General features: G+C 42.5%; 1 protein-coding gene across 1 annotated transcript; it reads left to right on the top strand.

Moving 5' to 3' along the window:
- Positions 1-22,951, top strand: LOC109875044 (kinetochore protein NDC80 homolog). The gene is made up of 17 exons (XM_020467194.2): positions 1-135; positions 12,958-13,053; positions 13,140-13,220; positions 13,458-13,584; positions 13,754-13,926; positions 15,333-15,435; positions 15,890-15,979; positions 16,062-16,155; positions 16,272-16,372; positions 17,532-17,676; positions 17,924-18,129; positions 18,284-18,436; positions 18,528-18,617; positions 18,717-18,809; positions 20,357-20,487; positions 21,012-21,114; positions 21,269-22,951. Exons 1-17 carry the CDS (start codon positions 128-130, stop codon positions 21,395-21,397), a joined length of 1,923 nt encoding a protein of 640 aa, XP_020322783.2. The 5' UTR covers positions 1-127; the 3' UTR covers positions 21,398-22,951.
- Positions 22,952-26,987: the final 4,036 nt, after the last annotated feature.

Consider the following 26,987-nt stretch of genomic DNA (forward strand, 5'->3'; position numbering starts at 1 on the left):
CTTTCCGTCGAAACTCATGTCGTCACTAGCGTCCGTTGTGCTTAAAGTTTTTGGCGGATTTTTTGACTCGTTAGCTACCTACGTAAAAGCAAAATTTTCTGAACGGATTATTTTACATTTATAGAAAATGGAAAGGTACGTATATTTGAAAGACGTCTCAATAGGTTGTTGCATCTAATTTATAGCTAGCAAAAATTATTTGTAATGCCTCAGGCGAATTCTAACATTACCTAGCTAACGTTAGCTAGTTTGCTAAATTAGCTTATGCTTTACAAGTCTAGTAAGTACGTTAATTGTATATTTCCCCAGTGGAATGTCATTCGTTGAACAATATAGCTAGCTAACGTTATATCACTGGAAAAAGTTAAGTATTTGCATGTGAAAGTGTCATGGTGGTGTACATTTGCCCCACGAATGTCGACTGATGTTGCTTTACGTTTTTGTGGTCGTTACCCCTAACGTTCTCATTAAAAATACCCAAATACGAGACAACAGGAAGATTTTACAGGACCGTGTAGTTATGTCACATGCACAAGTACAATGAAATGCTTTTATTGTAAGCTCTAACCCCCAACAATGCAGTCATAAATATGTAATACACCAAGTTGTCTTAAACACGGATATTGTTAGGCATTAGTTATCTAATAAACAAACAAACAAATAGGCCACGGCATCACTGTCAAGCGTGAATTATGATTATTCACGTTTTAGCAGCGGAATGTCCAAACTGCCGTCTGCATGCTCATTTGATCTCCGTTTCAAGAGAATTTGTATTTATTTGAATGACTGTTTCTTGAGCAGATAAGTGTTCAACTAGACTTAACAAAAATATAAACGCAACTTGCAAAGATTTCACTGATTTACAGTTAATAACTAACCTTTATTTAACTAGGCAAAAAAGGAAATCAGGAAATTGAAATTATTGAGTTGTGAGGCGGGTTGGATGTACTGCCAAATTCTCTAAAACGTTGTTGACATTCCTGCAGACAGTATTCCATTTGCATTCTCCCTCAACTTGATATCTGTGGCATTGTGTTGTGTGACAAAACAGCACATTTATTTAGAGAGGCCTTTTATTGTCCCCAGCACAAGGTGCACCTGTGTAATGATCATGCTGTTTAATCAGCGTTTTGATATGCCACACCTGTCAGGTGGATGGATTATCTTGGCAAAGGAGAAAGCTTTATGTCCGTATGGAACATTTCTGCTATTTTATTTCAGCTCATTAAAATAATGGGACCAACACTACATGTTGCGTTTATTTTTGTTCACTAAATATAACCTTCCTGTATTTTGTTTTAATCAAAGCACATTCTTCCCAGTGGCGCACGCTGTTGAGCATTTGGCCACATGATATGTATATATATATTTTTTACTCTTCAGCTAACGTCCTATGGGGTGGTGTTTTTGGTGTAACAGTAATGCTATGCTATTATACTTGGTTATGTTATTTAGAATACAAATGAATCATTGTGATCTTCCAAGGCATTGATTCAGCTTTGATCTAAACTAGGGATTGTCAACTTTGATGGGGGTGGGGTCCTTTTAATGTGAGGTCTAATGCTTTTATATTGAATTCTGCCCTCCGAATTCATATTCATCATATTCATTATAATAAATAGGCCCATTTAATTTGGTCTGGGTTGCCGTTACAATGAAATGTTTTTTTGCTCATATAACAATAAAAAAAACACGTTGCTAGGTATAGGCAAGGACATAAGCAAAAAGGTACACTGGGATATGACTAAAGAGTTAATCAGGGTGATTTCTGCACAAATAGACATTTAATTTTGGATTGGAGATGAATAATTTCCTTTCCATGGTAATAAGATCTTATCAAAAAATAACTTTCTATTAGCATTTATTGTGGTGAGATCATTTTCTTTAAGGATATATTTTATTTATTTAATCAGGTTGGCTAGTTGAGAACAAGTTCTCATTTACAGCTGCAACCTGGCTAAGATAAGGCAAAGCCATGTGACACAAACAACACATGGAATAAACGAACATAGTCAATAATACTATAGAAAAAGTCTATATACAGTGTGTGCAAATAAGGGAGGTAAGGCAATAAATAGGCCATAGTGGCGAAATAGTTACAATTTAGCAGTTAAACACTGGGAGTGATAGATGTGCAGAAGATGAGTGTGCAAGTAGAGATACTGGGGTGCAAAGGAACAAAATAAATAACAGGATGGGGATGAGATAGTTGGATGGGCTATTTACAGAAGGGCTATGTACAGGTGCAGTGATCTGTGAGCTGCTCTGACAGCTGGTGCTTAAAGTTAGTGAGGGAGATATGTCTCCAGCTTCAGTGATTTATTTTGCAGTTCGTTCCAGTCATTAGCAGCAGAGAACTGTAAGGAAAGGCGGCCAAAGGAGGAATTGGCTTTGGGGGTAACCAGTGAAATATACCTGCTGGAGCACGTGCTATGGGTGGGTGCTGCTATGGTGACCAGTGAGCTGAGATAAGGCGGGGCTTTACCTTATAGATGACCTAGAGCCAGTGGGTTTGGCGACGAATATGAAGCGAGAGCCAGCCAACGAGAGCATACGGGTCGCAGTGGTGGGTAGTGTATGGGGCTTTGGGACAAAATGGATGGCATTGTGATAGCAAATTGGATGCAGTCTGAGTAGTGGTGGAGGCTATTTTGTCAATGACATCGCCGAAGTCGAGGATCGGTAGTATGGTCAGTTTTACGAGGGTATGTTTGGCAGCATGAGTGAAGGATGCTTTGTTGCGAAATAGGAAGCCGATTCTAGATTTAATTTTGGATTGGAAATGCTTAATGTGATTCTGGAAGGAGAGTTTACAGTCTAACCAGACACCTAGGTATTTGTAGTTGTCCACATATTCTAAGTTAGAACTGTCCAGAGTGGTGATGCTGGACGGGCGGGCAGGTGTGGGCAGCGATCGGAAGATCATGCATTTAGTTTTACTTGTATTTAAGAGCAGTTGGGGGCCACGGAAGGAGAGTTGTATGGCATTGAAGCTTGTCTGGAGGTTAGTTAACACAATGTCCAAAGAAGGGCCAGGAGTATACAGAATAGAGGTCGACCGATTATGATTTTTCAGCGCCGGTACCGATTATTGGAGGACCCAAAAAAGCCGATACCGATTAAATCGGCCAATTTTTATATATATATATATATACGCACACATTTTTGTAATAATGACAATTGCAAAACTCCTGAATGAAAAATGAACACTTATTTTAACTTAATATAATACATAAATAAAAATCTATTTAGTCTCAAATAACATGAGAACGTATGTTAAAACGAACCACCAGCTTTCATGGGTCTTCAATATTCCCAGTTAAGAAGTTTTAGGTTGTAGTGCAGAAAGCAGAGCTTGTCTGCATGGTCCCCTGTCAGTCTGCTCCTCCGCTTATCATAAATGATTCCCACCTCACTAAACACTCTCGCTTGGGAACGAAGAAGGTGGGGGACAGAGAAACTTCTTTGCCAGTGGAGCGAGTGATTGAAGTCTGTCCTCATTCTGCTTCCACCACTCCAAAGGCAAGCCGCTCTTTCTGTCAATGACAGGCTCTGTGAGGTAACGCTCCAACTCAATTTCAAAACGGCCCTAGACTTCAGCCCTGCCCTCTTGGCTTCCAAGGATTCTAGCGTAGAGGCTGTCCACCAGACTGGGTGGCTGATCTACCTGGTCTTCAGCCCTGCCCTCTTGGCTTCCAAGGATTCTAACGTAGAGGCTGTCCACCAGACTGGGTGGCTGATCTACCTGGTCTTCAGCCCTGCCCTCTTGGCTTCCAAGGATTCTAGTGTAGAGGCTGTCCACCAGACTGGGTGGCTGATCTACCTGGTCTTCAGTCCTGCCCTCTTGGCTTCCAAGGATTCTAGCGTAGAGGCTGTCCACCAGACTGGGTGGCTGATCTACCTGGTCTTCAGCCCTGCCCTCTTGGCTTCCAAGGATTCTAGTGTAGAGGCTGGTCAGACTCCTCCTTCAGCAACTATTTTGCTTTCTCTAGTGCTGTCCCTGAGGTGAATAGCTCTTGCATAGCTCTTGTAATGTGGATCCAGGACAGTTGCCAGCACCAGGCACTTTGTCTCCTCGGCCTTGGAGAACCTCCTTGTCAGACTGTCCAACATGGTCTTCTGTAAGGTTTTGATGCGTTGAGTAGAAGAACCCTCCTGCTGTAGCATCAGCTTCAGCACCGACACACTGGGGATGATGCTGTAGAGTTGGGAGTGGCTCATCTCCACTGTCACCTCCTCCATAGGTGCCAGAGTCTCAATTAGGTTAGAGACAATGTCCCACTGTGCAGCAGACAAACTGCTGATGTGTCCATATTCACCTGCATACACATTCAGTGCACGCCTCTGTTCAAACATCCTCTGTAACATGTGTAGTGTTGAGTTCCAGTGAGTTTGAACTGTTTGGATGATGCTGTGTTTTGGAAGGTCCAAGCTCTTCCTGAATGGCCTTCCGCCTCTGTTTGGCCAGTACAGAATGGTCAAAGTGAGTTGCACAGCTCTTCAACATGACAATAATGTCTAGCACAGCTCTCTGACTGGATAGGCCATCCTTGATTACAAGCTGTAGGGTGTGTGCACTGCAGCTGAAGTCTGGAAGCTCTGCCAGTCTCGTACCTTTCACCATGTTTGGCCCACTGTCCCTGAGGACCAGCACTACACGTCCCTGTGTGGATTTCCTAGTATTCCAACATGGTCAAAAACATCTCTCTGATGTAGTTTCCTATGTGTGATCCATTCATAGTCTTGACATTCAGCACAACCTGCTTTCTTGTCCAAACATTGTCAATGAAATGTCCAGTAAGGCTCATCGGGGATTCTGTAGTGCCTGACCAGCAGTCAGTTGTGAATGCCATGTGTGGAGCGTTGACTGGTGCCAGCAGATTCTTCACTTTCATCACAACTCTTTCATGTGTTTTTATCTAGCATTCCTGTGCGAAATATTTTTTTAAATCTTTGATCCTGTACCGGGGTTCAGCGAGAGTTATCAGCCGCTGAAAACCAACGTCGGACACCACTGTGAATGGCTGGTTGTTTTTTTATTTATTTTTTATTTCACCTTTATTTAACCAGGTAGGCTAGTTGAGAACAAGTTCTCATTTGCAACTGCGACCTGGCCAAGATAAAGCATAGCAGTGTGAACAGACAACACAGAGTTACACATGGAGTAAACAATTAACAAGTCAATAACACAGTAGAAAAAAAGGGGGAGTCTATATACATTGTGTGCAAAAGGCATGAGGAGGTAGGCGAATAATTACAATTTTGCAGATTAACACAGGAGTGATAAATGATCAGATGGTCATGTACAGGTAGAGATATTGGTGTGCAAAAGAGCAGAAAAGTAAATAAATAAAAACAGTATGGGGATGAGGTAGGTAAAAATGGGTGGGCTATTTACCGATAGACTATGTACAGCTGCAGCGGTCGGTTAGCTGAGGGAGATAAAAGTCTCCAACTCCAACTTCCAGTCACAGGCAGCAGAGAACTGGAACGAGAGGCGGCCAAATGAGGTGTTGGCTTTAGGGATGATCAGTGAGATACACCTGCTGGAGCGCGTGCTACGGGTGGGTGTTGCCATCGTGACCAGTGAACTGAGATAAGGCGGAGCTTTACCTAGCATAGACTTGTAGATGGCCTGGAGCCAGTGGGTCTGGCGACGAATATGTAGCGAGGGCCAGCCGACTAGAGCATACAGGTCGCAGTGGTGGGTGGTATAAGGTGCTTTAGTGACAAAACGGATGGCACTGTGATAAACTGCATCCAGTTTGCTGAGTAGAGTGTTGGAAGCAATTTTGTAGATGACATCGCCGAAGTCGAGGATCGGTAGGATAGTCAGTTTTACTAGGGTAAGTTTGGCGGCGTGAGTGAAGGAGGCTTTGTTGCGGAATAGAAAGCCGACTAGATCTGATTATCAATTGGAGATGTTTGATATGAGTCTGGAAGGAGAGTTTACAGTCTAGCCAGACACCTAGGTACTTATAAATGTCCACATATTCAAGGTCGGAACCATCCAGGGTGGTGATGCTAGTCAGGCGTGCGGGTGCGGGCAGCGAACGGTTGAAAAGCATGCATTTGGTTTTTACTAGCGTTTAAGAGCAGTTGGAGGCCACGGAAGGAGTGTTGTATGGCATTGAAGCTCATTTGGAGGTTAGATAGCACAGTGTCCAAGAGCGGGCCGGAAGTATATAGAATGGTGTCGTCTGCGTAGAGGTGGATCAGGGAATCGCCCGCAGCAAGAGCAACATCATTGATATATACAGAGAAAAGAGTCGGCCCGAGAATTGAACCCTGTGGCACCCCCATAGAGACTGCCAGAGGACCGGACAACATGCCCTCCGATTTGACACACTGACCTCTGTCTGCAAAGTAGTTGGTGAACCAGGCAAGGCAGTCATCAGAAAAACCGAGGCTACTGAGTCTGCCGATAAGAATATAGTGATTGACAGAGTCGAAAGCCTTGGCAAGGTCGATGAAGACGGCTGCACAGTACTGTCTTTTATCGATGGCGGTTATGATATCGTTTAGTACCTTGAGCGTGGCTGAGTTACACCCGTGACCGGCTCGGAAACCAGATTGCACAGCGGAGAAGGTACGGTGGGATTCGAGATGGTCAGTGACCTGTTTGTTGACTTGGCTTTCGAAGACCTTAGATAGGCAGGGCAGGATGGATATAGGTCTGTAACAGTTTGGGTCCAGGGTGTCTCCCCCTTTGAAGAGGGGGATGACTGCGGCAGCTTTCCAATCCTTGGGGATCTCAGACGATATGAAAGAGAGGTTGAACATGCAGGTAATAGGGGTTGCGACAATGGCGGCGGATAGTTTCAGAAATAGAGGGTCCAGATTGTCAAGCCCAGCTGATTTGTACGGGTCCAGGTTTTGCAGCTCTTTCAGAACATCTGCTATCTGGATTTGGGTAAAGGAGAACCTGGAGAGGCTTGGGCGAGTAGCTGCGGGGGGGGGGGGTGGAGCTGTTGGCCGAGGTTGGAGTAGCCAGGCGGAAGGCATGGCCAGCCGTTGAAATGCTTGTTGAAGTTTTCGATAATCATGGATTTATCGGTGGTGACCGTGTTACCTAACCTCAGTGCAGTGGGCAGCTGGGAGGAGGTGCTCTTGTTCTCCATGGACTTCACAGTGTCCCAGAACTTTTTGGAGTTGGAGCTACAGGATGCAAATTTCTGCCTGAAGAAGCTGGCCTTAGCTGCGTGTATTGGTTCCTGACTTCCCTGAACAGTTGCATATCGCGGGGACTATTCGATGCTATTGCAGTCCGCCACAGGATGTTTTTGTGCTGGTCGAGGGCAGTCAGGTCTGGAGTGAACCAAGGGCTATATCTGTCACACCACTGTGAATGGCTGGTTGTCACACCACTGTGAATGGCTGGTTGTCAGTGGCAATACCTGCCATTTTGCTTGTTTATTAAAATGTTGTAAGATTGTAGCCTGCGATGTGTCTATCACTTTTTCCTTGTGAAGAATTTGCATTAGCTTTTTTCATCATTGCTTCCTTTTGGGCTTTTGGATGGGTGTTCTTAAGGTGATTCCACAGGTTGGTGGTATTTTTGATTTAGCCGTTGCTGACCCCATGCTTACATCTTTTATCACAAGTAAGACACCTTGCTTTCCCTGGTGCCAATTCCATGTAATAGTCCCACACTGGTGCTCTGCTTTTCTCTGCCATCTGTAAAACACACACAGCTCTGAAGTGACAACGATACTGAAGAGTCTGCTTAGGAGACAAATACTCTCAACTGTTTGAATAAAACTAGAGTTTAATGTTGTTGAAAACAAAAACTGTCATTTCTATATGCAGGAAATCCTATTTTAATAATGGGCATGGTAAGAATTGACTACCGAAGTGCGAGTCATAATTCCCATGACACCTCCTAGAAAAATCTAAAAAGCGGCTCCTTCATTCATTTATTCCATAGGATATTTTTAGATTCACTTAAAATGAGGTCTGTGTTTCGTGTAGGCTTACACCACCTTGCCAATTTTATAACTGTGTAGATATCCATAGTAGAGTTCGACCGATTATGATTTTTCAACTCAGATACCGATTATTGGAGGACCGGAAACGCCGATACAGATTAATTGGATGATAATTTTTTGGGGGGGTTTGTAATAATGACAATTACAACAATACTGAATGAACACTTATTTTAACTTAATATAATACATCAATAAAAATAAATTTAGCCTCAAGTACATAATGAAACATGTTCAATTTGGTTTAAATAATGCAAAAACAAAGTGTTGGAGAAAGTAAAGTGTGCAATATGCGTTATGTAAGAAAGCTAACGTTTCAGTTCCTTGCTCAGAACATGAGAACATATGAAAGCTGGTGGTTCCTTCAATATTCCCAGGTAAGAAGTTTTAGGTTGTAGTTATTATAGGAATTATATGACTATTTCCCTCTATACCAATTGTATTTCATTAACCTTTGACTATTGGATGTTCTTATAGACACTTTAGTATTGCCAGTGTAACAGTATAGCTTCCGTCTCGCTCCTCCCTGGGCTCGAACCAGCAACACAATGACAATTAGCGTGCGCTAACTAGCTAGCCATTTCACTTCGGTTACACAAGCCTCATCTCGGGAGTTGATAAGCTTGAAGTCATCAACAGAGCAATGCTTGATGCACAACGAAGAGCTGCTGTCAAAACGCACGAAAGTGCTGTTTGAACGATTGTTTACGCACCTGCTTCTGCCTACCACCGCTCAGTCAGATACTTAGATACTTGTATGCTCAGTCAGATTATATGCAATGCAGGACACGCTAGATAATATCTAGTAATATCATCAACCATGTGTAGTTAACTAGTGATTATGATTGATTGTTTTTTATAAGATAAGTTTAATGCTAGCTAGCAACTTACATTGGCTTACTGCATTCGCATAACAGGCAGTCTCCTTGTGGAGTGCAACGAGAGAGAGGCAGGTTGTTATTGCGTTGGACTCGTTAACTGTATGGTTGCAAGGTTGGATCCCCTGACCTGACAAGGTGAAAATCTGTCGTTCTGCCCCTGAACAAGGCAGTTAACCCACCATTCCTAGGCCGTCATTGAAAATAAGAATGTGTTCTTAAAAACCAGTTGATCCTACCCATCCCGGATCCGGGAGCGTGACTACAGGCTCAGCTCATTACCATAACGCAAAATGCGAAAAAATATTCTTAGAAATATTTAACCTCCACACCTATACAAGTCCAATAGCTCAAATGAAAGATAAACACCTTGTTCATCTACCCAGCAAGTCAGATTTCTAAAATGTTTTACGGCGAAAACACACCACACATTTATATTAGACCACCACCGAAACAAAAGACGAGGCGGCCGTTTTGTCCCAGAAAATATACAATTATAAAAGCAGGATTAAAAAATAAATCATTCACTAACCTTTTGAAAATCTTCATGTTATACAGTACTTTTTTTTTTTTCAATAAATCTCTGTTTACAATGACGACATTTTTGAAAAATGCTCCTCAAATGTCCGGAGAAATTATGATAGCTCCGACAGATAACGTCAGATAACAAGCAATACACATGACTAAATATACATGTTCTACATATAATTACAAAGATACACTTCTTCTTAATGCAACCGCTGTGTTACATTTATTTTGAAGGTTACAGAATTCGTTCACTAGGCTATAATATGAGGCGGCGCCCAGATATTAGCTGTATGTCTCCTCTACGTTTGGAGAGCACAGAAACCCAAAATGAACCACATAAATATTCCCTTACTTTTGATGTTCTCCGATCAGAAGACGTGGAAGGAGTTATACTTACCAAATACATTGTTTGGTTTCAAGTTGTGTGTCTCTGTATTAGCATATGCCAACAGCTTCAGCTGAAATGCACCCAAAATGACTTCTGGTCCCGCACTCTTGCGCATCAAAACTTCAAAATTACATATTATATGTCGACTAAACTGCAGAATCGAGCTTTAGGATGTTTTAATCGTGTAAAACAAAGATCAGCGCGAACAGACAAACCGAAGTCAATTGGTGCTTCATGGAAAAAAAGACAGAGGCGCGCAATAGAGTGCATGTATATTCGCGTGACCCGAGTGTTTTAGCCCGCCAAAGGACGGGGGCGCGCTAGATTCTCACAAAGAACGCGTCATTTGAAAGCAGACATCGCGCTGAACACATAGAAACTGTTCCTGGATCCGTAGCTGGTTGGGAAGGGTGGGGGCGATGACGGCAAAGTTGTCCCAACTTTTCTGTTGACAAGAGAGAGTTTGGAAGAAAGGCTGCCCTGGGAGTTCTGCTTTACATACAGACATAATTTTAACAGTTTTAGAAACTTTAGAGTGTTTTCTATTCAATAATAATTCTTATATGCATATATTAGCAATTTTTGAAAAAAATATTTTCAGTTTACTATGGGCACGCACTTCCACCAAAGGGGGCAGTATTCAGCCCTAGGATCAACTGGTTAACGGACTTGCCTAGTTAAATGAAGGTATAAAAAATATATATATCGGCACCCAAAAATACCGATTTCCGATTGTTATGAAACCTTGAAATCGGCCCTAATTAAATCGGCCATTCCGATTAATCGGTCGACCTCTAATCCATAGGACAAGGTAACTCTGATCAATATTGGCTAAATACAAGCGAAGATTTAAAAAAAATTGTAGAGTGGATTTATGAAAATGTTGTCAAACGTTACCTAATCCTAGTGAGATTTACACGAGTATCAAAACGCAGAGGCGGTTTAAGCCTGCACGAAACAGACCTTATTGGAAGTAGATCAAGACATTCTCTATGGAAGACATGAACGGTAAAATAACGAAGGAACCCCTTTCAAGTTCAGCCGCAAGTTATTACAGGAATTATAACACGTCGACTATTTCTCTCTAAACCATATACCTTTGACTATTACGAGCCTGCTGCTGCCTACCACCCCTCAGTCAGACTGCTCTATCAAATATCAAATCATAGACTTAACTATAATATAATAAACACACAGAAATACGAGCCTAGGTCAAATCCGGAAACTATAATCTCGAAAACAAAACGTTTATTCCGTTCCGTCTTTTATCTAACGGGTGGCATCCATAAGTCTAAATATTCCTGTTACATTGCACAAACTTCAATGTTATGTCATAATTACGTAAAATTCTGGCAAATTAGTTCGCAACGAGCCAGGCTGCCCAAACTGTTGCATATACCCTGACTCTGCGTGCAATGAACGCAAGAGAAGTGACACAATTTCACCTGGTTAATAATGCCTGCTAACCTGGATTTCTTTTAGCTAAAAAATATATACTTCTGTGTATTGATTTTAAGAAAGGCATTGATGTTTATGGTTTGGTACAGTCGTGCAACGATTGTGCTTTTTTCGCAAATGCGTTTTTGTTAAATCATCCCCTGTTTGGCGTAGTTGGCTGTCTTTGTTAGGAAGAAATAGTCTTCACACAGTTTGCAATGAGCTAGGTGGCCCAAACGGCTGCATATATCCTGACTCTGTTGCAAGAGAAGTGACACCATTTATCCTAGTTAAAAGACATTCGTGTTAGCAGGCAATATTAACTAAATATGCAGATATAAAAATATATACTTGTGTATTGATTTTAAGAAAGGCATTGATGTTTATGGTTAGTTACACATTGGAGCAACGACAGTTCTTTTTCGCAAATGCCACCGCATCGATTAAATGCAACGCAGGACACGCTAGATACACTAGTAATATCATCAACCATGTGTAGTTAACTAGTGATTATGATTGATTGTTTTTTATAAGATACGTTTAATGCTAGCTAGCAACTTACCTTGGCTTCTTACTGCATTCGCGTAACAGACAGTCTCCCCGTGGAGAGCAATGTAATCAGGTGGTTAGAGCGTTGGACTAGTTTACCGTAAGGTTGCAAGATTGAATCCCCGAGCTGACAAGGTAAAAATCTGTCGTTCTGCCCCTGAACAAGGCAGTTAAGCCCGGCTGATTTGTAGGGGTCCAGATTTTGCAGCTCTTTCAGAACATCAACTGACTGGATTTGGGAGAAGGAGAAATGGGGAAGGCTTGGGCGAGTTGCTGAGGGGTTTACAGTGTTGTTGACCGGGTTAGGGGTAGCCAGGGGGAGAGCATGGCCAGCCGTAGAAAAATGCTTATTGAAATTCTCAGTAGTAAATGTCAGTTGGCTTTTCATAGCCGATCATTGAGAGTATCTCTACCGCTCCTGCTGTCTCTAGAGAGTTGAAAACAGCAGGACTGGGACAGGTGGCACATCTGGTGAGCAGGTCAGGGTTCCATAGCCGCAGGCAGAACAGTTGAAACTGGAGCAGCAGCACGGCCAGGTGGACTGGGGACAGCAAGGAGTCATCAGGCCAGGCAGTCTTGAGACATGGTCATAGGGCTCAGGTCCTCCGAGAGAGAGAGAAAGAAAGAATTACAGAGAGCATACTTAAATTCACACAGGACACCGGATAAGACAGGAGAAATACTCCAGTTATAACAGACTGACCCTAGCCCCCGACACAAACTACTGCAGCATAAATACTGGAGGCTGAGACAGGAGGGGTCAGGAGACACTGGCCCCATCTGATGATACCCCCAGACAGGGCCAAACAGGCCCTCTCTTACCGATGGCGGATATGATAACGGTTAGGCCTTGTGCAGGGGGGGTGCAGGGCTGTTGACCGGGGTAGGGTTATCCAGGTGGAAAGCATGGCCAGCTGTAGAAAAATCCTTATTGAAATTCTCAATTATCGTGGATTTGATATGAACAGGACATGAATGTTTGGTTGTGGGACAAAGTGCCAAAATGCCTGACAATGTCACCCTAGTAAGTGGGTGACCCCTCCCACTTCCTGCTAGTGTGTCCATCTTTCATTGTTCATATGGAGGCATTTGCAGTTAGTTGACTGGTTTGGGAAACATTAACTGGCCTGGCTATCCATGTATAGCCTACATGTATTTTTCTGCCTATGTCTTTTCTTCATTCTTTCACCAGATCCAGGATGAACCGAGCATCCAGCAGTAGGCTCTCTGAGCTCCCTCAAAGAGTTGAAAGCAACAGAATGAGCATGGTTTATGCAACACCCCAGAGGTTAGTGTTCAGACAAACATCAATGGAAGTTGCTTTATGGGATATGTATTAGCTAATACAGTGAGCATATCAATATTTGTTCACAGCAAACAATCCTTCGGAAAGTTGAACATTCCTAAACCCCAGTCTGTCACATCCGAGAGAAGAACCAGCTTTTTTGGTAGTCGGTAAGTCCCTACACTGAAGAAAATACCATGATACGCCTAGTTCTCTATCACTGTCACCATGCGAGACAAAGACTATTCCTGTTAGTGAATCCATATGATTGGGAGCCATTTCACACTGCCAAGTTCAGTGGTTCCCAACTACAGTCCTCGAGTCCCTCAGACAGTACAGGTTTTTATTATAGGTCTGGACATGTTCACACTGCAGGCCTTACTGCTAAAAAACTGAACTCTTTTCAGGACCAGTGGGGCTGGCATGGCTCGCAACAGCGCCTTTGGAGCCTTTGGCGGTGCAGAGAAGATGAAGGATCCCCGGCCCTTACACGATAAGGCCTATGTTCAGCAGTGCATCAGACAGTTGTGTGAGGTAAGGATTCCTAATATACGCACATTATAAAGTATCTGAGTAGGAGTGCTGCTCTAGGATCAGTTGTCACTTTTACATCCTCATGAATAAGATTCTATGACCTGGGGGGGTCTGGTCCTAGATCAGCACTCTTTCACAAAGACACATCATTTCCCTCGTTCTCCTCTAGTTTCTGTCAGAGAAGGGCTTTCCGGGTTCAATGTCAGTCAAGTCTCTCCAGTCGCCCTCCACCAAGGAGTTCCTAAAGATCTTTGAGTTCATCTACTGCCTCCTGGACCCCACCTTCCAGATGCCCACCTCCAAAGTGGAGGAAGAGGTCCCCAGGATTCTCAAAGACTTGGGGTAAATAGTGGTTAGAGTGTTGGGCCAGTAATCAAAAGGTTGCTGCATCGAATCCCTGAGCCGACAAGGTAAAAAAATATATCTGTTGTTCTGCCCCTGAACAAGGCAGTTAACCCACTGTTCCCAGGTAGGCTGTCGTTGTAAATAATAAATTGTTCTAAAACCTCTCTGGGATATGTGGGACGCCAGCGTCCCACCTGGCCAAAAGCCAGTGAAAATGCAGAGCGCCAAATTCAAATAAATTACTATTAAAATCGAACTTAAAGCTACACTTGTGAATCCAGCCAACGTCAGATTTCAAAAAGGCTTTTCGGCAAAAGCCTTTTTGCTATTATCTGAGGGTAGCACCTCCGTAAACAAAGAGAGAAAGCATATTTCAACCCCGCAGGTGCGACAAAACGCAGAAATAAAAATATAAATCATGCCTGGCCTTTGACGAGCTTCTTTTGTTGGCACTCCAATATGTCCCAAAAACATCACAAAATGGTCCTTTTGTTCGATTAATTCCGTCGATATATATCCAAAATGTCAATTTATTTGGCGTGTTTGATCCAGAAAAATACCGGTTCCAACTTGCACAACGTAACTACAAAATATCTCAAAAGTTACCTGAATACTTTGCCAAAACATTTCAAACTACTTTTGTAATACAACTTTAGGTATTTGTTAACGTAAATAATCGATAAAATTGAAGACTGGATGATCTGTGTTCAATACAGGAGGAAAAAACAAACTGTAGCTAGCTTTCTGGTCACGCGCCTTATTTTAACAGTATACTTGACGTGACCCTCGTTTTGAACAAGGCTACTTCTTCATTCCACAAAGGAAACACCTCAACCAATTTCTGGTGTCTAAAGACTGGTGACATCCAGTGGAAGCGGTAGGAACTGCAAGAAGGTCCCTTAGAAATCTGGATTCCCAATGGAAATCCATTGAAAGGAGTGACCTCAAAAAAAAAATTCGGAATAGTTTGTCCTCTGGGTTTCGCCTGCTAAATAAGTTCTGTTATACTCACAGACATGATTCAAACAGTGTTTTCTATCCAAATCTACTAGTAATATGCATATATTATCTTCTGGGGATGAGTAGCAGGCAGTTGAATTTGGGCATGCATTTCATCCGGACATGAAAATTACTGCCCCCTGTCACCAAGAAGTTAACTGACTTGCCTAGATAAATAAAGGTTACATGAAAACATTTTTTAAATGAGCTCATTCTGCCGTACATGTTAAAAATGGTCTGTGTCCCAAATGCCATCCCTATAGGCCCTGGCCAAAGGTAGTGCCCTATATAGAGAATATGGTGCTATTTGGGACTCGGATGTGATCATTTGCTGTTTGCATCTGTTTTTTGTACGCTAGCCCATTCCTCATTCTATGATACTGACTGTATATTTCTGATGGCAGGTATCCATTTGTTCTCTCCAAAAGTTCCATGTACTCTGTGGGGGCACCACATACATGGCCACAGGTCTTGGGGTCTGTTGTCTGGCTCATCGATACTGTGAAGGTGGGTATGAGTACAGCAGAATACTACCTAATATCTAAACTCATTAATAACATTAACTGTCTAAATTAAGGTTTGAATAATGAGAGATGTTTATCAAACCATTTTTTATCAGGATCCCCATTAGCCGACGCCAATGGCGACCACTAGTCTTACTGGGCTTCGACATAACGAAATCCTTTACAATTGACATATTTAAAAAGATTAACATGGATTGTGTGTGCATCTATTCGTTACACTTGTCAATACATGACCAACAAAGTTAGGTCAGATGGGGCAGAGGCCCTGTGCAGTGAACGGTTACTTTGTGGCTCTGTATAATACTGCAGTCGGGGCTCTGTATAATACTGCAGTCGGGGCTCTGTATAATACTGCAGTCGGGGCTCTGTATAATACTGCAGTCGGGGCTCTGTATAATACTCTATGTTTCCTTGAATTGGTTCTGGTTGTTTTGCAGGTCTTTTGCTGTATGAGTGATCAGGACCTGCTCTTTGCTGATTTCTCTGACGGAAGCACTGAGATTGAGGACGGGGTGGAGTTCAACAAGGTACAGAGCCAATTTATTCACAACAAAACCATTTAGGATGTTAGGTCTCTATTTGACCCTGCACGATCCCTTCTGTTTCTAGCTCTTTCTGGACTACACCGCTGAAACATACAACAAGTTCATGCAAGGAGCGGATACATTTGATGAAGAGGATGCAGATTATCTTGCTAAACTAAGTAAGCAGTGATGACAAAGTCATTGTTTTTAATTGTGAGTTGTGCCTTTTCCTTCCAAATGAACATATAAAAATAACCAGCAACAAGCGCATAAAACGCCAACTTTATATTTACAGAGAGACTTTACAACGTTGACGAAGGGCTTCTCGCATCCATGGAGGAAAAGTACAGGATTCTGAGCGGTGAGGTTGAACGGCTGGAGAAAGAAAGTCAAACGGTTCGTCCTTTTAATCTAAGGTCTGTATATACAGTGCATTCGGAAAATATTCCACATTTTGTTATGTTACAGCCTAATTATCAAATGTATAAAATATTTTCCCTCATCAACTTACATGCAATACCCCATAATGACAAAGATAAACATTTTTATGTGTTAACTTGGACTCCAAGTTGTCGTAAATTCAATTGATTGGACATGATTTGGAAAGGCACACACCTGTCAGTAAAAGGCACATGACAGCCCACTTGGAGTTTGCCAAAAGGCACCTAAAGGACTCTGACCATGAGAAACAAGATTCTCTGGTCTGATGAAACCAAGATCTGAAATCTTTGACCTGAATGCCAAGCGTCACGTCTGGAGGAAACCTGGCACTATCACTACGGTGAAGCATGGTGATGGCAGCATCATGCTGTGGCGATGTTTTTCAGCGGCACGGACTGGGAGACTAGTCAGGATCGAGGGAAAGATGAACGGAGAAAAGTACAGAGAGATCCTTGCTGAAAACCTGCTCAGGACCCCAGACGAAGATTCACCTTCCAACAGGACAACAAGCACACAGCCAAGGCAACGCAGGAGTGGCTTTGGGCAACACGTCTCTGAATATTTTTGAGTTGCCCTGACAGAGCCCGGACTTGAACCCTGTGAAGTGATGCTCCCCATCCAACCTGACAGAGCTTGAGATGATCTGCAGAGAAGAATAGGAGGAACTCCCCAAATAGAGGTGGGCCAAGCTTGTAGTGTCATACCCAAAAAGACTCGAAGCTGTAATCGCTGCCAAAGGTGCTTCAACAAAGTACTGAGTAAAGGGTCTGAATACTTATGTAAATGTGATATTTCCGTTTTTTATTTTGCAAAAAATTTGCTACAATTTATGATTGTTTTTGCTTTGTCATTACGGGGTGTTGTGTGTAGATTAATGAGGGGGAAAAAACACAATTGAATCTATTTTAGAATGTAACAAATATGGCAAAAGTCAAGTGGTCTGAATAGTTTCCGAATGCACTGTATTTATAGATTTTTATATTATTTACAGAAGTTCTGCGACTGAATATTGTACATCTCACCTAGTTTAAGCAGTCTGTAAACGTGCCAGTTACGTTTGAACAGAGCCATTTGATTCACTATATTTCTAACCATTTTATTCACTTTGGAGCAGGACCGATTGATGGTCAAAAGAACGGAGAAAGTCAAACTTCAGACAGACCTGCAGAAGCTGCAGAGTTATCGCAGTAACCTGGAGTCTTTCAAAGCCAACCTGGAGAACAAAGCCTCTGGATTGGCCGAGGAGCTGGAAGCATCGGGTAAAAAACCATGACCAAACATTGCTACTCTCGTGGTTTAGCTGGTCTTGCAGTATTGATGCAGCCTCCAGGACACTTTTCTCTTTCTAAAGTGTCTGTATATGTGGTCTACTGCCCTTTGACACATCTCTCTATCGGTCCCCACTTCCTCTCATTCCCTGTTTAAACTAAATGTGAAAATCCATTAAAATATACCTTTTTAAAAATTGCTACTCTCCTGGAAATCCTGAAACGTTGTCCTGTGTAGGACTGCAAGTGGAGACCCTAAAACAGGAGGAGTCCCGGCTCCAACACATCTTGTCCACCCAGAAGTTCACTCCCGCAGACATTGAGAGGATCAACTGGGAGAAGAGGGAGCTGCAGCAGACCATCAACAGCCTGAGCAAGAGCCTGGAGCAGGCCGAGCAGCACATGTGGAACGAGGAGATCGCTCTGGCCAAGGCCAAGGAGACGGTAAGGAATAGGATGCTGGCCTGATACGACTGCATTCTATACTCATCTGTCTGGTAAATAAAGGTTCAATAAGTCTTTTTTTTTTTAAATGACTAGCTAGCTATGAGCCAGTGCTGAACAGTCTTCTCAGTCTTAACCACTGCTAATGATTTAGGCCGAAGTGAAGCTGGCCGAGTACCACAAGCTTGCCCGCAAACTGAAGCTCATCCCTGTGTCTGCCGAGAACGCATGCGGCCACGACTTTGAGATCAGGACCTCCACAGAATACGGACCGTCCACCATGGTTCAATGCAGAACACAGATTCAAGTATGGCGATTTAGTTCTCATCGAAACAATCACTTTATTACAACAGGTGTGTGTTGTTTCTGGACCTAATTCTGTGGCTTATTCTCTACAGCAACTACTGAGGAAACTGATCACTGATGTGGACGAGGAGTGTAGTCGACTGACAGACATGAAACTAAGCCTGGAGGAGTCCATAGAACAGGTACCGAGACATTTCACTGTGTTTCTTAGAAGTCTGAAGGTTTTGTCCCATTTTTTGGGTGTTTTTTTTTTTTAAACATGGGTCTTTTTTCTCTTTCAGGTGAATTCCAATATTTCAGATAAAGCGAATGACTTGAAACAACTGAGAGAGCAAATCCGTAGGCTCGACGAGCAGCTCGAACAAGACATGCAGGTGGGTTATATTTTCAATATTACAAATGTTTGAATATTGTATACAGGAACCCATCTGAAAATATTGCTTCACAGGCCAGTCATTTATTGATCTACCTACTCTTACTTGAAGCTCTCAACCTGCTCCACTGCAGCCCCGTCGATGAGAATATGGGTGTGCTCGGTCCTCTTTTTCCTGTAGTCCACAATCATCTCCTTTATCTTGATCACGTTGAGGGAGAGGTTGTTGTCCTGGCACCACACGGCCAGGTCTCTGACCTCCTCCCTATAGACTGTCTCGTTGTTGTCGGTGATCAGGCCTACCACTGTTGTGTTATCGGCAAATGTAATGATGGTGTTGGACTCGCGCCTGGCCGTGCAGTCATGAGTGAACAGGAAGTACAGGAGGGGGCCGAGCACGCACCCCTGAGGGGCCCCTGTGTTGAGGCTCAGCGTGGCGGATGTGTTGTTACCTACACTTACCACCTGGGGGCGGCCCGTCAGGAAGTCCAGGATCCAGTTGCAGAGGGGGGTTATTAGTCCCAGAGTCCTTAGCTTATTGATGAGCTTTTGAGGGCACTATGGTATTGAATGCTGAGCTGTCCTCAATGAATAGCATTCTCACATAGGTGTTCCTTTTGTCCAAGTGGGAAAGGGCAGTGTGGAGTGCAATAGGGACTGCATTATCTGTGGCTCTGTTGGGGCCATATGCAATTTGGAGTGGGTCTAGGGTTTCTGGGATGTTGATTTTGACTTCAGCCATGACCAACCTTTCAATGCACTTCATGGCTACAGACGAGAGTGCTACGGGTCGGTAGTCATTTAGCCAGGTTTACCATAGTGTTCTTGGGTACAGGCACTATGGTGGTCTGCTTAAAACATGTTTGTATTACAGACTCGGACAGGGAGAGGTTGAACATGTCAGTGAAGACACTCGCTAGTTGGTCAGCGCATGCTCGCAGTACACGTCCTGGTAATCCGTCTGGCCCTGCGGCCTTGTGAATGTTGACCTAAGAGTCTTACTCACAGTGGCTGCAGAGAGTGTGATCACACAGTCTTCTGGTACAGCTGGTGCTCTGATGCATGTTTCAGTGTTATTTGCCTCGAAGCCAGCATAGAAGTAGTTTAGCTCGCCTGGTAGGCTCGTGTCACTGGGCAGCTCTCGGCTGTGCTTCCCTTTGTAGTCTGTAATGGTTTGCAAGCCCTGCTACATCCGACGAACGTCAGAGCCGGTGTAGTAAGACTCAATCTTGTATTGCCGCTTTGCCTGTTTGATGGTTCGTCGGAGGGCATAACTGGGATTTCTTATAAGTTTCCAAGTTAGAGTCCCACTCCTTGAAAGTAGCAGCTCTAGCCGTTAGCTCAGTGCGGATGCTGCCTGTATGTAATCCATGGTTTCTGGTTGGGGTATGTACGTACGGTCACTGTGGGGATGACATCATCGATGCACTTATTGATGAAGCCATTTATTTTAAATGTATTGTTTCCACATCTGTGGTTAAATTGTGTTTTTTATCATTTAGAAAAATGACATCCCTCTCTCTGTGGTGTGTGTGTGTGTGTGTGTAGGACATTGCCCATGAGGAGCAGAAGTGGTCTGCTGAGATGGAGTCTGTGGAGACTCACCGCAAGCTGCTGGAGAAGAAGGTGACCCTGGGCTATGATGAGTCTGTGGAGCAGCTGAAAGCTGCACAGCAACAGTGAGTAGTGCTCCTTCTACCAATTATTTTGGACCAAATCACAATGGTGAGGGCTACAAGGCTTAGTTTCATGTTTTATTGTCACGGGCACAACTACAGTGAAATGCCTTTCTTTCCTGACTGACATTGCAGTAATCAATATCAGTATTAAAAATATTATACTAATGTAAAGTAGGAAAAAAACACATGAGAAATAGAACCATTAATAACATGAGACAGTAAATAAGCTACTGTTTATATACAGGATCAGTTCCAATACCATATTTACAATGTGCAGAGATACAAGGGTTAAACTAGCGTCCTGTCCAGCAGGTGTGCTTGTACATCAAGCTGCCTCACACAACAAAAACAGGAGATATGCTCCTGTCCTATGAGCCGTTCTGGCCCAGACAATGATACTTTATTTGCGTACGGTATGTTTAGGGCTTTACAATTATTTCACAACCACATGAAGTTTGTTTTCCTTGTTCATATCTAAAAATAGACCCCCCCCCCACCACAGTATTTGTCTTTCTACTCCACAGGTACCATCTTGTCCTGCAAGAAACCAATGAGGAGCGGCGGACTGTGGTTAACAACCTTGCCAGTGTGTTAACCACGGCTGCCAACCACCTGTCCATTGTAGAGGTCAGTCTCCATCTTGCCCCTAACCTGTCGTTCACAAAGCCACTGACCTCGTGCACATCTCGTCTTTATTTGAATATTTATTTTATTCCTTTTTACAATAACAACTTGATTTGACAATGACTGAGCCTGAAATTCACATTGTGATCATTTCCAGAAATTCTTAGAGGATCAACACAAGCGAGTAGACAGGGTGTACGCGGAAGCTTTCCGGGAGGACGAGGTGGACATTCAGAAGATGAAGGACATTATGGAGAGCTTCATCGCTAAAGTAAATAGCATGTAGTTCCATGCTTTACTATAAAAGCTGACATGAGCTCTAACTCTTTACTTGGTTATTCCATTCATTCCATTGGAACCATCCCAGCGGGCAAAACTTGGTTTAGTGACGTTGTGACAACAGAAACTAGTTGAAATGACATCATTGACAACCAGTTTTGCCTGTTGGGATGAGTGCAGCTTTTCTTCTCTTCTACGTGACGTCTTTACTGACCACGGTGAGCAGAACATCAGTTCCAAAGGGCCGCACCATCTTCTGCAGTTTCCCTGGTCACTGCTCTAAAGCATTGGGAACTTGTGAGACCAGATGGGAAGACTGTTGGGTGCTGGTAGAAAACATGTTTCAATAGGAGTTTTGCTTTGTTCAAGTACCCCTGGGTTAGATAATGGGTGTTAAACCCTTTTTTGTAAAGTATTTTATTGTTGTCTTGTGTTTCTCATCTGTCTAGCCACTAGAGGGCTGTGTAAGGCTACATTTACATTACAGCAGTTTCTGGTCGGCTGGAATATTTTTTTTAATTTAACCTTAATTTAACTTGGAAAGGCAGTTAAGAACAAATTTTTATTTTCCAATGACAGCCTACCGGAGAACAGTGGCTGAACTGACTTTTTCAGGGCAGAACAATAGATTTGTAGCTTGTCAGCTCGTGGATTCATCCCAGCAACCTTTTGTTTACTGGCCCAACTCTCTAACCACTAAGCTACCTGCCGCCAAATATACACTACCGTTCAAAAGTTTGGGGTCACTTAGAAATGTATTTGTTTTTGAAAGAAAAGCAACAATAAATAATATAAAATGTATCAGACATCCAGTGTAGACATTGTTAATGTTGTAAATTACTTTTGTCGCTGGAAACAGTTGGTATTTTATGGAATATCTATATAGGCGTACAAGAGGCCCATTATCAGCAACCATCACTTCCAGTCTCAGTGAAGAGGTGACTCTGGGATGCTGGCCTTCTCGGCAGTGTTCCTCTGTCCATAGTCTGGGTTCTTTTGCCAGTCTTAATCTTTTCTTTTTATTGGCCAGTCTGAGATATGGCTTTTTCTTTGCTACTCTGCCTAGAAGGCCAGCATCCCGGAGTCGCCTCTTCACAGTTGACGTTGAGACTGGTGTTTTGTGGGTACAATTTAATGAAGCTGCCAGATGAGGACTTGTAAGGCGTCTGTTTCTCAAACTAGACACTAATGTACTTGTCCTCTTGCTCAGTTGTGCACCGGGGCCTCCCACTCCTCTTTCTATTCTGGTTACAGGCAGTTTGTGCTGTTCTGTGAAGGGAGTAGTACACAGCGTTGTACCAGATTTTCAGTTTCTTGGCATTTCTCGCACGCCTATGTAGATATTCCATAAAAAATATGCTGTTTCCAGCTAGAAGTCATTAACCATGTCTACACTGTATTTCTGATCAATGTATGTTATTTTAATGGACCAAAAACGTGCTTTTCTTTCAAAAACAAGGACATTTCTAAGTGACCCCAAACTTTTGAATGGTAGTGAATATTATGGTTATTTGTTTTTCGCTGCAGTTTGTGATGCTTTAAATAAAGATATGTATCCCCATGTCGTGTCTTTACTATCATTAAATTGAAGACTTCGTTTTTTATCACAGCATTTATCTCTGTAATTAGTATTAAGCGATCAAACTGATTAATCATGTAACTGTAATTAACTAGGAAGTCGGGGCACCAAGGAAAATGTTCAGATTAAAGTGATCATTTGCTAAAATAACTTTTTAGATATTTTCATATCTGAGCCATCGTCTTCTGGTTAATGAATTATTTACTTTACCTCATGTTAGTCTCATTCCAAACGTCGTAAATTGTTGGTTATTTGCACAAACCCAGTCTTCACTATGAGTCAACCAAACATCAATTGTCTTAAATCATTTATTACTAAGTAATTCACAGAAATGCATAAACAAACAGTAAATATTGTTACAAGAAATGATAGGAGAATGTGGCCTAGTGGGCTAAACCGGTATGGCGGCTTGTTAGACAGAAGGGAAGTGGTGGGTGACCAAGAAGTCACTATCATAGATCATTATAACAATACAAATGCTAATCCTTTGCACATGAACACTCACTCATTCGGGAACGATTGCAATATATATATTTACTCTGTGTGTTGTCTTGATCGCTGGTGAAAAGTTTGTTTCTTTTGTAGCATTGTCCATCTCTCCCTCTCTCTCTGTTAGAGTGGATTGTTCAGAGTGACATTCATTTGCAATAGGATGGATGTTTCGGCGGTTGTCGTTCTTCACGTTCAATGATACCGAATTCCTAGCTGCAGACTAGTAATTAATATCAAAGACTTGTTCTTATTCTGTCGGTATCGATAGTCTAAGAGTTTAACCACGTGGTATGGTTAAAAGATTCAGCAATGGTCTGCAACCTTTGTACTCCCGTGAATGAGAGAAACATGGTCTGACTGAGAATTTCTCAAAGTTGGGTTTTATTGCAGAAAATGGGCTGACCCTAACTGGGCTCAGGGGCGGTCCTCTGATTTAGTTCAACTCAAAAGGGAATTGGAGTTTCCTTCATTAAACAGTCCAAAATCACATTACACAATTTTACAAACAGTATCATACTCACTCATTCATCTTATACAACAATTAGATGTAAACCTCATATCTGAGGCTATTATATAAACAGCGTTACGGTAATGTGGCCACACCGTCTCCCATGAGCTTTCCCAAGTTGTAACAAACGGGCCAGTTCGTAGCTGGATTTATCACCGATCTTTTATACCTTCTCCGGAACATGAAATTTGTTCGGACCTCAAGTTCTGTGAGGTAGAAGAAATTCCTTTGTTCTCTGAAAAATCACTCTGTCTCTTGTACTGTGTGGCCATGAGGCAGGGTCTTCTCGTCATAAATTTACGACCCCTCTGACTACAGCAGTCTGGTTGTAGAAGCAGGGAGCGGGGGATGGTGCTCACTGTATCCAAAGAGGGCAACGTCATGACACCCAATATTTCCATGTTTGTTTTTTGCCAGTCGTGCTTATTCAGATATAGACACGTTACCCACTCATAACAGTGTCTAGTCCATGCAATGTAAACTACAGCCTAAATAGTTTGTTGGTTTGTACCTACATTTACTTCTTCCTCTTAGACCCACATACTCAGTCATAGACATACTCTAGGCTGCACCACATAATGACATGGAACGGGACTATTATTTTGGGTCGGTGTGGTGTATTCCCTAGAAATCAAAATTTGTATTTTTTCCAAAATGTTTTGCTACAGTGTGCACTAACGAAAACAACCCTGCTCTCTGATACCTTTGCATGTGGTAAGTTCATCATTGTCTGCAGACATCTCAAGAAGACCACGCCACTGCTGAGTCAATTGTTAAACCCCCATTACGACGGTTAGCTATGCCTCTGAGCAGAACACTCTTTAAAAAACACACACACACATATATATATATATATTCCTCTGTGCTAGAAATGCCAAAGCCAATTTCGGGTCCCAGTCCGTCCCTGGCTGTAATCTTCATTAAACTGCAGCAACAAGGACCAATGCCCTCCAACTCCACTCAACTATGGATTCTAGTGGGTTGTAGTAAATTCAGATTCCATTGTTGGTGGCACTAATATCACTCCATAACCAACTTTCTGCTGGAGAGTTTCTGATGTTACAAATTTGATTAAGGACTGTCCTGTGTGTACAATCCTTTACATCTGCAGTGTTAAAAGTTGTAACAGCTGATCGAAGAAGAGGACCACAGTGCAGCGTGGTACGTGTTCATGATTTTTAATAAAACAACACTCGAAACAAAAAACAACAAAGCGGAACAAATGAAACAGTTCTGTCTGGTGCAGAAACACAAACAGGAAATAACTACCCATAAAACACAGGTGGGAAAAGGCTACCTAAGTATGGTTCTCAATCAGAGACAACGATCGACAGCTGCCTCTGATTGACAAACACACAGAAATAGAAAACATAGAATGCCCACCCCAACTCACACCCTGACCCAAACCAAAATAGAGACATAAAAAGGATCTCTAAGGTCAGGGTGTGACAAAATAACTGCTCATGTTGTTTTTTGGGGGTATGTGTACTTTACTATTTATATTGGTGACAACTTTTACTTCGCTTCATTCCTTAAGAAAATAATGTACTTTTTACTCCATACATTTTCCCTGACTAAGTTCTCGTTACAGTTTGAATGGTTAGCAGGAAAGGAAAATGGTCCAATTCACACACTTATCAAGAGAACATCCCTACAGCCTCTGATCTGGCGGACTCACTAAACACACATGCTTGGTTTGTAAATGATGTCTGTGTTGGAGTATGACCCAAGCTAAAACAACAAGAAAATGGTGCAGTCTGGTATGCTTTTATGTAAGGATTTATTTTTTATTTTTTACTTTTGATACGTAAGTATATTTTAGCAATTCATTTACTTTTGATACTTACTTTTGATAGTATATTTCAAACCAATTACTTTAACTCAAGTAGTATTTCACTGGATGACACACTTTACTTGAGTCATATTCTATTAAGTTATCTTCACTTTTACTCAAGGTTGACAATTGGGCAGTTCTTCCACCACTGCCACTCTGGTTAATGACGTGAAGCTCATCAAAACACCAGGGATCTCAGTGAGTCATCCCACACGGCAGGCTGTTTCAGCTGCTGTATCTGGTGCCCATTGAGAAAGATAATGACACGTGCATGACTCACTCCTGCATTCACACTTCAGCCAACATAACATACAGCCCAGGTCGGTGCCGTTGTCTGAACAACATGGGGTTGGGTTTCTAATCTGTTACCTGCCTGGGATGTGGTTCAGCGGGAGTAGCTTAATGTGAGGCTGTACAGAAATGGGACTGGCTATATAGCAGACGATCCTGTCCATCTGTAGACTGGTCTAAATCAGGCATTTTGCAATATTTCTGGTCGCAGTCCGTCTCTGACTGTATAGCTATCTCTGAATGCTAATATTACAGCCTATGTTGTCGTCAGTATTGGCCCGTTGTACTGAGCGTTATACTAAATATGTAGTACTTTATAAACCATTCACAGTAAATTGTTATACAGTTGAAGTCGGAAGTTTACATACACCTTAGCCAAATACATTTAAACAGTTTTTCACAATTCCTGACATTTAATCCTAGGAAAAAATTCCCTGTTGTCACGACTTCTGCCGAAGTCGATGCCTCTCCTTGTTCGGGCGGTGCTCGGCAGGCGACGTCACCGGTCTTCTAGCCATCATTGATCCATTTTCCATTGGTTTTGTCTTGTCTTCCTACACACCTGGTTCCAATCCCATTCATTACCTGTTGTGTATTTAACCCAAGATATGATATTTCTTGTTTATATATGTATAGATATTTATTCTAATACATCTCATAGTATTGGAGGTTGAATAGATGCTTTGCATAAGGTGCTGTTGGTTGGTAAACAATGCCATGTGCTGTTACAACTGTAGTCAACATACCTCATCCTGTAGGAAGGAGAGATGCTCTGGGATACACCCCTTGTTGTGTTCTTCCTAGTGTCAAAAGACACAGGAGTCTGTAATCATGGCCAAGAGTGGCCTAATATCATTGGTTAATTATCAAATATTAAAATGTCATACAAAGAA

This window comes from Oncorhynchus kisutch, linkage group LG3, assembly GCF_002021735.2.
Source record: "Oncorhynchus kisutch isolate 150728-3 linkage group LG3, Okis_V2, whole genome shotgun sequence".
NCBI classification, from domain to species: Eukaryota; Metazoa; Chordata; class Actinopteri; order Salmoniformes; family Salmonidae; genus Oncorhynchus; species Oncorhynchus kisutch.